Source organism: Fragaria vesca, linkage group LG6 (assembly GCF_000184155.1).
Source record: "Fragaria vesca subsp. vesca linkage group LG6, FraVesHawaii_1.0, whole genome shotgun sequence".
NCBI lineage: Eukaryota > Viridiplantae > Streptophyta > Magnoliopsida > Rosales > Rosaceae > Fragaria > Fragaria vesca.
The window spans coordinates 6328979-6340675 of NC_020496.1; the positions used below are offsets into that span (position 1 = coordinate 6328979).

At 39.2% G+C, this 11697-nt stretch overlaps 3 protein-coding genes across 3 annotated transcripts; 2 read left to right on the top strand and 1 right to left on the bottom strand.

The window, feature by feature from the left end:
• LOC101296585 lies at positions 1-2814 on the bottom strand. Its single transcript, XM_004302459.1, has 2 exons — positions 2702-2814; positions 1-2118 (listed from the first exon to the last, which is right to left on the bottom strand). The coding sequence occupies exon 2, from the start codon at positions 2116-2118 to the stop codon at positions 259-261; it is 1860 nt and encodes a 619-aa protein (XP_004302507.1). The 5' UTR covers positions 2702-2814; the 3' UTR covers positions 1-258.
• Positions 2815-4458: 1644 nt separating this feature from the next.
• LOC101293329 lies at positions 4459-7784 on the top strand. Its single transcript, XM_004305019.1, has 11 exons — positions 4459-4466; positions 4563-4806; positions 4939-4981; positions 5049-5123; positions 5197-5275; positions 5417-5462; positions 5555-5653; positions 5859-5927; positions 6020-6317; positions 6468-6601; positions 6981-7784. The coding sequence occupies exons 1-11, from the start codon at positions 4459-4461 to the stop codon at positions 7782-7784; spliced, it is 1899 nt and encodes a 632-aa protein (XP_004305067.1).
• Positions 7785-9418: 1634 nt separating this feature from the next.
• On the top strand, positions 9419-11640 carry LOC101296878. Its single transcript, XM_004302460.1, has 6 exons — positions 9419-9610; positions 9716-9901; positions 10058-10177; positions 10291-10440; positions 10742-10906; positions 11088-11640. Exons 1-6 carry the CDS (start codon positions 9419-9421, stop codon positions 11598-11600), a joined length of 1326 nt encoding a protein of 441 aa, XP_004302508.1. The 3' UTR covers positions 11601-11640.
• The last annotated feature ends 57 nt before the right edge of the window (positions 11641-11697 follow it).

Genomic DNA, 11697 nt, shown 5'->3' on the forward strand with positions numbered 1-11697 from the left:
TTTAAGAAACTTGAAACAATTCAAATTTCAGCAGGTAATATAAACCTCATAATATATAGGAAAATGAAACTCAAATTTGGTGATAAATATGTCTAGTGATACAACTTAATGGACCACAATTGACATAATTGTGCCATCAGAAACCGGGGAATGTTGCCGATGTCTATGACACAACACAACTGTCACAGGGTCCAATACACAAGTAGTCAGGAAGAACAACAGAACACCAAACTTATTTACCAACACTTTGAGAACCCCTCAGAAAAGAGACCACCATCTCCTGCTTCTGTTCTGCCTGTAGTGGGGTAATTCACCAGCAACATGACTGTGGCGTCGGGCCTGATCAGCGAAGCTGCCCTGTGCTGCCAGACCTCTTCTTTCCAGTAGGGGAGTTCCCAACCACAGCACCAGAACTATCCCCACAAGACTGACAATTGGAGCAGCAGCAAGAAGAAACCAACTCCCCCGACTATTTTCTCCACCAGAGGTATTAGAGTCAGGTTGCCTGCCTACTTGGAACCTATGTTCCACTCTAGTTCCAAACATTAATGCAGGATCTTCATCTTCTTCATCCCTATTAGAAGTACCAATAGACCTATCCTCTCTAGCATTCTGCCGCCTGACGTGGATCTCCACTCTACCACCAGCATTCCGCTTCCCCTCTTCATAATCTCTGTCATCAGTTGGTAGCTCATAACGACAAAGGGGACAAGAATTCCGTGTACTCAACCATGGCATAATACAGGAAGGGTGATACAAGTGAAAGCAAGGAAGCTGATTCACTTCAGTGCCGATAGTCAATAGATCTTTGCAAATTGCACAAGCCAAGTCATCATGCTTCTCATGTTCCTTACTAATAAGAATGAGAGGCAGATTATTCACAAAGGAGACAGCAGCAGGAGGTGCTCCTCGTCTCAAGCTGTCTGCCTCAGCAAGATGCTCCAGCAATTCTTCAAAGCCTACTGCATCAAGATAATCACCAGAATTTGTAACATAAGGCATCATGTCTGACTCATCAAAGTTAGATAAGATGTCACGGGTATTCCTTTCCCTCATTCCCCAAATAAGTGGACCATCAGTTCCAGTAACATGTCTCCGATTGACTGGGCGGTTTCTTCTTCCAGAACTCAAATTCAAAGGGTTTCGTGGTCGACTATTGGCTTCTGCAGATTCAACCATGTTTTCCACAGACTCGACTTCTTCCCATTCATCATCTTCTTCATCCTCCTCATCGTCGTCATCTTCTTCAGGGTCATCTGAGTTCCATGGGTTGAGACCAGCATGCATTGGATCAATGTCAGTATCACTATCAAAAGCACTTCCATCATCCGGTTGGATAAATGTCTCTGTATCCAGGAAACCCTGCAGGTCTACAGAAGCATCGGAATCACCACCATAAGCACTAAAAGAAATTACATCGCTCACATCATGAGACACCCTGTACCGCCCAAAACTGACATTTGATTCACTCTCCCCATATAGAGAATCCGTGTTATCAAAACCATCACTTTCAGTATCAGAGAGAACCCGCCTCCATCTTCTAGACCCAATTGGTGTAGTACGGGAACTTCTGCGGTGTGATATCCTGGCAGCAGAATCACCATCCACAGGTAGATCCTCAATCCCAGAACCAGGGAACTGATTTTGCCGCACCTGATTAATCATATTTGGAAACATCTGGAAGAAAGCTTCCTCAACCTCAGCTGACTCAGAACTACTGTACCTAGCCCTTCTTCTTCTAGACCCAATTGGTGTAGTACGAGAACTTCTGCGGTGTGCTATCCTGGCAGCAGAATCACCATCCACAGGTAGATCCTCAATCCCAGAGCCAGGGGACTGATTTTGCCGCACCAGATTTGGGAACATCTGGAAGAAAGCTTCCTCAACCTCAACTGACTCAGAACTACGTTGCCTAGCCCTTCTTCTCCTAGACGGCCTCCTCCGATAAGAATCACGAGTGGGGGTACCAAGATCTTCAAGGTACAAGAATTTACAGTCCCCACACATGTTAGCAGTCACAAGATCTCCAATTACCTCATTCTCGGGCGAAATAGCCCTTTGGCACAGAGCACATGTTGCAAGTTCCACAGAATGGTCATCTACCACCCCACTATCCATCTGAAAAAACAAAAAATGAAAAACACAACATCAAAAATAACGATATGAAAAACCCTACTCATTAAGCAGACAAAGGACCTAGGCGATGTCCAGAGAAACTCTAAACCTCAATGAGTTTGCATTTTACTCGATCAAACTTAACTCCACCTGGTTCAACTTAACCCCAAAATTCTTGAGTCTAACTGATTAAACAAAACCTCACTAGTTGGAATTACCAATTCAACAATTCCCAATGCTAAAAACAGCTCATGTTGAAAACCCAGATTGAGCTAACATTCTGCTAAGCCGATACTAATCTCAAAACACAAGCTAGTCATGAATATCTAAGCAGATCAATACATCACAATCCAGCTTCTATTTCCAATACGAAAGTCACTTCCTTTCCTATCAAAAACTATACATCCATGTCTGAAACCCCATTTTTGCACACCCAAATCACAATGGCACCACTAGAAACCAATACCAACCACAAATTCATAACACAACAATTCAAACACAATCAAATTGTAACAAGAACATACCCAAGAAACAATCTTTACCAACAGAAACTGCAAATCAAAAATTATGGGTAGCAGTAAATTACCTTAGGAAGAATTCGAAAGCCCAAAAGCTCGGATCTTTAAAGCCCAGAAGCTCCGATCATGCGGGTCTCAAGTTTCAGATAAAGCTGCGATCTTTCAGAAATGAGTTACAGGTAAAAAATACAGAGGGACAAGACCTCTTCAACTTCACTGAGTCAGTCGTCGGAGAAAAGATTGAAGTTAGAGAGAGACGTTTGTGTCTCCCCTACTCGATTTGAATTGTGTTGTTTCCTAACGCGCGTGTCGGATCCAATCATTTATTGCTGAGTTTCAAATAGTGTGATTAACCTAACTCCACGCGCGTGGTGGCGCGTCGAGGGGTACCTGCACCGTATGAGCCAACGGTTTATACTTTGGTGGTCCTCTGTTTTGTCGCCAACAGCGTTACGTAGTCTTGTGGGTTTAGTTGTTTAGGTTAAGCTAAGCATCATCTATAGTTACAAAGATTAGGCTTGGGCGCCTATCATTTCCTAACATTTTCTATTTAGGAAATGATGGGTGCTAAGAGAAAATGTTAGGTTTTAGATGGAAGAAATAGAGAAAGATCTTTGTTCCCATGTATTCTTGTCTCTAGACCTAATTTTCTGATGGGTGATTTTTCGGTATCTGGTGCGGTAGTGTGTTTTAAACGAGTTTACTTTAGAGTTCGAATGCTCGAAGGCTTTAGATTTTACACTGAAATTATGTTTTGAGGGATTTTTGTAATAATTGTGTAATAAATGGAGAGATCGTAATAAATGAAGAGATCATAACGTAAAACTAATCATTTGGTAGAGTTGAGTTTCTTTCTCCCTTTTTTTTCTTCTGTTTTTGTTGTTCGAATCTGTATCTCGACAATAAATGAAAGATATATGTTCGCCAAAGTTTTCGGAGATTGCAAATTCTAAGAAAAATCATATCATATAAATACAGTATGAAGAGTTAAAATCATCATACAACTGTGCATACCAAGACAAAATATGTTACAAAGATAATAAACAACTAAATAAGCAATCGCGTAAGGACCTCAATCCCATTCTCCAGCCCTAATTCTGAATTATATATAATTTCATCTGTCTTGTTTTTAGTCGACTTTTTTTCACTCAAAATCACTCGATCAGAAGTAAGAATAGATATTGTTTAGTGGAAAATTCCACACACCTAAATTTATAAAAAATAATAATAATAATAATAATAATAAACAAAACAAAAAAACCAAATATATAAAATAAAATAAAAAATCTTCACCCTCTCTAGTAAGACAAAGGTACAACACTACAATGTAGCTCCTCCTGCAAACAAAGCCCTGATCGTCCATTTTATGTGTGACCTCGTCGTTTTATGCTGTATACAGCGGAGTCTGCACTCAATCGTACCTCTGCTAAGACCTGCATCCCTATTTGCTTTGACCATATTTTCACTCCTCACTGTAAATCAATGCGCTTCTCCCTATCATTCTGTGTCACATTTATTTACCTCAAACACATATATTAACGTCTTCCCAGCTGGGTGAGAGCTTGATATGGAATCAAATATGAAGCAAATAGAAGAACATATATGAGGGTTAACCATTTTACCTCATCTGTGATACATATTCATTTCTCTCACAAAAAGAAACCATAACCCATTTTCATAGCTGTAGCTGAGCTCAAGTAACCTCCTTTGCCACCCAAAAGGCCAAAACTTTCATCCACAGAAACAAAGAATCACCCATTTCTATAAAGCCCTGCAACTCTTCTTCCCCAAAGGTTCAGTCTTTGTTTAGCTAGACACTCTGAAAATGTCCAGGTGGGTCTTGTTCATGTTTGTGAAAGTGTCTGCGTGAGTTTGGTAAAAATTTCTCAACTTTAACAATGTGGGTTTTTGGTGTTAACTGTGTTATAGTAAAAGAATTGGAAAGTCAAAAATTTTGAGAGAAGGGTATAGGAGGAGCCCCAGATTGTCTGCTTTGGAAGATTGTAAGGCTAGTGGTGGCACTAGACTTGGTGCAAATACTAGCACACAGCAAATGAAGAGCTACTTGGGCTGTGATGAAGGACCAGCTTCTATGACAACGGGTAGAAAGAAGAGAAGACTCTCTCCTTATGATGAAGCTGCCTGCCATTCTCGTTCAGCCTCACCAAAATTTGTAATAGCACTCACTTAAACTACTTTGAATTCGATAAAGTTTACGACTTGGGGCTAACATGTTGCTTAAACCCTTTAAGGGTTTTGTTTCCATATTAAGGTTTATCAATATCCTGTTTGATGTGTTATGCAGGGTCCTGTGGAAGTTAGTCAGGAAGAAAACCAAACTAGTAGTGGTGAGCCTCATTTTCTGCATAATGACTTTCTGTTATGTTTTAATGGCAATGCTTTTGTAATTTGCAGTCTTTGTGTTTTTCTTTTCGCTATCAGATTCCCTGGCAGTGTGGCGTAAAGATATTGGAATACCTGCCTCAACTGGTTAGTCCTCATTTTCTAATTAATTGCTGTTGTTTTTCAAAAGAATTGAATTTTAACTTGGTGATTGTGTTAGATCAACAATCTTCTGCTCTATCTGCACTGTGGTTGCCAGAAAAGCGCTTACTTGAGCTGGTTCTTGACATACTACAAAGGTGGGGGTCTTCTTATATAGCATTCAAGAAATTGAGATAACAAAAGCCATAACTGTAGCACTCTTATCATTTGTAGTTATATATATGTAAGATAAATTTTATGACACATATGCTTATATACATGTTGTTGACAAATTACAGGAGAGATACCTATGAAATATTTGCTGAGCCAGTTAACCCCAATGAGGTGTATATCTCATTGTTGTTTTATCATTTAATATTTCAATGTTTTCTTTTCCTTTCTTGCCATGGTGATGAAGTTTTCTGCTCGTTCATTAGGTTCCGGATTATTATGAATTAATCGAAGAACCAATGGATTTTGGGACCATGAGGGCTAAACTACATGAAGGACATTATAAAAATCTTCAGGAATTTGAGGTTTGTTCCTTTCTCAAAATGTAGTTGTATTTTACATGATGTACATCATTCAAAAAAGATATATATGTCATGTTTACCTGGTCTCAGATACTTTTTTGTTCACTACAAAGGCTCTGCCTTTGATTGTTTAGAATGTTCATATTCATATGTTGTCGAACATGACTTCTGACTTGTCATCTGACAGTTGATTAATATCTGTTTGCAGCATGATGCATTTTTAGTAACAGAAAATGCAATGCATTTCAATCCCACAGCTACCATTTATTTTAGACAGGTACATTAACAGTTTCTGGGAAGTTTGATCTAATTCTACTACTATAAAATCTAATTTGCTCCATCAAGTATAAGTACTCTTGTTTTCTGCAGGCACGTTCCATACATGAATTAGCTAAGAATGTATTTCACATTCTGAAAACCTATCCTGAGAAGCTGGAGTCAGACTTCTTAGAGGCTAGACAAGGAACTGGTAGGAGGGCTCAAGTTGAAGTTGGAAAGTCAGACTCATGTCCTAAAGTTGCTACAAATATGAAACCCCTTGGCATGAAGATTGGGGGTTCATCAAAAGCTACTGGACACTCGCTTAGTGGTTCATCAAATACCAGGAGAGGTCCAGCAAAAACTGGGTGCTCTGGTATTGATAAAGGAGAGCGGAAACTTCTTTATGGTAAGAAATAAAACCCACACTATATGTACTCCTAGTTTTGTAAGGAAATTAAATCTCTTTACACCAAGATAGCCAATTGTTTTCATTAACTATTCAAAAATTAAGGCTACAGTAGGATATCTCTTGATCTTGTTTGTTACATTTCCATAGGTACTAAAGATGATGGAAAATCTAGGTCTTTTGAAGCAGATCGACGCGCCACATACCGACCTTGGAAATCCTACCTCAGTGAGCATGAGTCTATTGGTTTGTCATTATTTAGTGATCCAAAACAACTTCTGCATGTAAGTCTTTGTTGCTTGTGCTAGTCTACCGAGATTCCCTCATATGCAATGTCTCAAGTGAATTTTGACAGAAAGTCTTTCCCAAGAACCAGGTGGTACATGAACTATGGATACCGTAATGTGTTAATCACATGACTATCTATGGCCTTGGATTAGGAAAAATGCAGATTTTCCATATTTTGTGCTGACCTTATTTAAATGAATGATCTGTTGAATTCCCTTCTGTCCTCTCTGTGTGTATGTGCAACACAGCAAGCTAGTTATATCCACTTTAAGTGAGTAATTTAGGGAAGGTGTTTAACTAGTGTGGATTGTCATTTAAATTTTATCCATTGATGCCACAAAATGTATCACTAAAACACACAATTTTGCTTTGTAGGTAAATCACCAGGATTTTTCGTACAGAGAAAGCTTGATGTCGTTTGTCAAAGATTTAGGACCAACAGCTAAGATGATTGCTAGAAAGAAGATACTTGGCTGTCTCCAACAGCAAGAAAGTCACTTTCCTTTGGCATCTACTTGTCCCCAGCCAGCACCTAGTACTACTGCTTTTTCTGCAGCACCCTCTCATGGGGGGCATCCTACGATTATGGAGACCGCTCACACTACATTTCATCTGCCATCCAATGGTGACCAAAGTAATTCACATGCTGAATTTAATCAAAATCATAGAAAAGAGATTCATCAGTTGGATTCTTATCCATTGAAAGCTCACACTGGAGACCTCAGTTGCATAGCTTCTGGTTTACAAAACACCAGCAACAAGTCAACAGCAATGATACTAAACCAAGGGAACCTGCCTAATCAAGCAGAGTCTATGGTATCTCCTTCAGACTCTCAGTCTAATGTGCTGAAAAAGCTGGAAATTGCAAGTCTTAGTAATAAGAGCTGCACATATAAATTGACTCCAGCACCTATGAGCCAAGATGATGAAACAAAAGCTGCTCAAGGCAAAATTCATGACATCAGTAGTTTGTTTAACACACGCCAGATGCCAAAACCAGACCAATCCAATCCACTGGCTCAGCAGTTCACATTTGATCTTCCATATTTGAGAGCTCAACTTGGTAAGATAAGTTCTGGTGAGGGTCGGTTCTTGCAGAATGGTTCAAGTGGTCAGCTGCAGTTTTCTGATAATATAGTTGTCAAAGAGACTCGATATGTACCTGCCATATGGAACTAAGACATCTGCCTAGCTCATGTTTGTGATTATCAATAGCACCAGTCATTAGTGGTTAGTTCTCATACTGTTTGATCTCTTGAGCTGTAAGCAAAAGACTGAAGTTCTACCAGAAAGAAATAGCAAACATTCTCACTTAAAAGGTCCTTTTGTTTAGTCCTCTAAATCGATGTTTCATTCAGACCAAAAAAATATCTAATTGTTCAACTCATCACTAACTGATATACAATAAAGCAGAAAGTATAAACGGATAAACAGATCAAAAAAGAAGCATGTTGTACATATCAGTAGTTATAGATAATTCTACAATCCCCAAGCCTTTATCTCTTGCTTTGGATGCTATGATGGACTTTTTCTTTGGTATGTAAATAGTACAATACCATCTACAATTATACATGCTCATACAAAAGTGTTCTAATATACATGCTCATACAGAAGTTCACGTACTATATAGGAAGTGCTTGGCTCGCTCAAAGTAAGAGTTCATTGCAATCTTTCTTATAACTTTGGCCCCGAATCCCCACCAAAAATATATGAAAGGAGATTCAACCGCATGAATTTGACCTGTCATACCAATACGATTACTTGTACCTAAAGCAATCAAATCAGCCAAGCTAGCCAATGCAGATTAATTATTGGATTCTTATGAAAAACACAAAATGGTTCACACGTCAACAGCTCCGAAGTGTTCCCTTTACAATTCAATTACATGGTCCACTTCCAACCTTTCATTATTCCTGAGTAGCTGTCACACCTAGAACATGTTTATGTGACTTGCTTTCATTATTTTGAAGAAAAATGAAAAAAAAAATCTGAAACACATCTCATAATTATCTGAATCACTTCATCCATAATATGTTGAAAAAAGCACTTCCTTCTATCAAGGAGTTTAGTTTACATCTTATACGTTCCTCGTTGAAGCTAAGATTCTCGTAAAGTAATCATTTGTATGTATGCTCAATGTTGTCATTTTTGTTAGTTTTTTTTTATCCACAAACAACTAAAATACTACAACGGGTCTAACCTAAGTCGAACTCACGACCTCTCACTTACAAAAGAGAGACTGATGTCACTAGACCAAATGGTACTGGGTCATTTTTGTTAGTTTTACACATGAATTTTTGTATCTAGGAAACACAAAAAAATTGTGATTGAGGGTAGCATGGAAAAACAATCTCCTTTTGTGATATAATTGTGGTGATCAGGGACGGTTATGGAAATGAAAAGTGCAGGAGGAGAAGAGAATGGAATAAGGAACAGGTGGAAATGGGGGTTTGGAAGTGAGTATTATATATAGGAAGGAATGTTGAGCCCTATAATATTTTTTCTGGTTTTGCAGCACTCGTTTCATTTCTCTCTCTCTCCTTCATATTTCGGTTTCTCATTTTGCTTCGTGAAGAAAAGGCGGAAGAGTTCGTTAAACACAAGCCTCACCAAACCAAAACAGAACAAGAACAAAAAGAACACACACCACCAACCATAAACAGGGGCCGTTAATTGGTTGCTTCCTTCTTCGTCTTCGTCGTCGTCGTTGTCAACCCGGTGACGGTGACGGAAAAGGGATCTCAATCTCATATTCACTCCATCTCTGTTTTGTTTTTGATCGGAAGGTGGCTGTATTTTTCGGCTAAGAGAAAATGGCGTACAGAAGAAGGCAGGGGATGACAAGAGCCTCTACTTTCAAAGAAGAGATTGTTCATCGTCCACCTGACGATATGAATCCATCTGCTTCCCCTCTGCAACCTTCTCATTCGTTTAATGCTTCTTCTTCTCTCGCTGCTCAGGCCATTCGTGCCTCTGCTCTATCAAATGAACGCAATCGAACCAAGGTTTGATTGGTTTTCGCAACTTGATCATTTTCATCTTCGCAGATCTTTCTGATCTGATTTTTGATTCATTGGAAAATTACTTGACAATTGAAAATGATAATGCAGGACTTCGCGGCCTATGAAGATTCATCAGCAAAATCCGGGTTTTGGGGTGTTCTGGCTCGAAAAGCCAAGGCCATTCTTGAAGAGGAGGATGCTGAGTTTCAGCAAAGTGATGTGTTTGGCGACATCATAGCATCACCTAAATTATCGCCATCACCGCTCTACACTACTTCCGGTGGCCCAACTCAGGTGATCGAAACTCAAACTTTTTGTGTTACATTACATGCTTAATGAAATTGTGGCTCGAATTGACATACAATGATCTTGTTTATGCAATGTAGCGTACTATGTTAGCATAGTGAAATTTGTTATACTAATTCTTGGTAAGTTTTTGTTATTGGACAGTTTCAACAAAAATACCAGTTATCTGATAACAGAATGGAACATCCTGCAATCCGCAAGGGTTTGGATAGAATCACAACTTCCCTTAATAATCTTGGTGACACTTTCGAGAAGGCTTTTGAGGTAAAGCTAATGCTAGAGTACGGATGCATGTCAAGTTCAGTGCTATAGGGGATAGCACTGTTACATTTATGGAGCATTTGTATGATTTTTGTGTTGTGAATTTGGCTTTTCAGGAGGGCCGAACAATTGTGGAGAGTAAAACTGCCGACATCAGACATCAAATTCAAAGAAGAGGAGACCAACCGGAGGGACAAAATCAAGCTTCTTATTATGGCATCAAACAAGCTAGGAGCCCTGATACTCAAATCAAGGCATCTCGCGACGTAAGGTGGCAATTATGTATTTGTGTGTGTGTGACTGGATAAGACTAGATTGATCTTACTGATGTTATCAAAATGTTAATTAGTGATACTGATATGAGTATAGTTCCTTGCACTAAATTTAACAATACAAAGGGGTAAACCTTCTGCAGAAAATTTGATTTATCTATAGGAAACTAGCTGGACTTTAGAATTGCATTACATAAGTTGAACTTCTTGTCAAGTTTGGATGTGTGATTAGAAAACTCTGTCTGTTTCACTAAAGCTAGTGAAATGCATAAGTGGTATTTGTTTTATGTCACAGGTTGCAATGGCAACGGCTGCCAAAGCAAAGTTACTTCTTAGAGAGCTGAAAACTGTTAAAGCCGATCTGGCTTTTGCCAAGGAAAGATGTTCTCAACTAGAAGAAGAAAACAAGCGCCTTCGCGAGAGTCGCGAGAAGGGAGTAAACCGAGCAGATGATGACTTGGTATGTATAATGTGTTAAGGATCTTGTCTAATTCATTGTCTCTCGTATATATTATGCTTAAAACTTGCACATGTATATGTCATTAGCTCTGCATCTTTAAAAGTGCATTGTTTATATTTCAGAAATGAGGATTCCATGAACTAATTGTTCTAACATGTATACATTTATCTGATCTTATCAGATTCGCCATCAGTTGGAGACCCTTTTAGCTGAGAAGGGTCGATTAGCCAATGAGAACTCAGTATATGCACGAGAGAACCGTTTCCTGAGGGAAATTGTAGAATACCATCAGCTCACAATGCAAGATGTTGTGTATTTATCTGACGAAGAAACAGAAGTTTACCCCCTAAGTAGCAGCCCTGAAGTTGCGCAAATACTCTCGCTTTCTCCGCACTCATCAGCACCACCATCCCCACCACCAGAGGACCTTTCATCTATGATCTCACCAGATACCAAGGAAATACTTGCTGCCCACATTAACCCACAAGCGAATAAAGATGCTTCTCAAAATGAGGTCACTCCAAGTTCAGATATCTCACCTTCTGTAGGAGAAGTTGCTAAAACACCTTCTGTAGGAGAAGTTGCTAAAACACCTTCTGTAGCAGAAGTTGTTAAAACTGCTTCTGTTGTAGAGGAAAGTAAAACAGATTCTGTAGCAGAAGACACTAAAAGACCCCCTGCATCTTCTGCCTAAAAATTAGTGTAGCATCTGATTTTCTCTTTTTGTTGGTCCTTTTTTCTCTTGGAGAGAGGAAGAGGAGGACAGTGGAAGAGAGATAGTAATTCTTCCA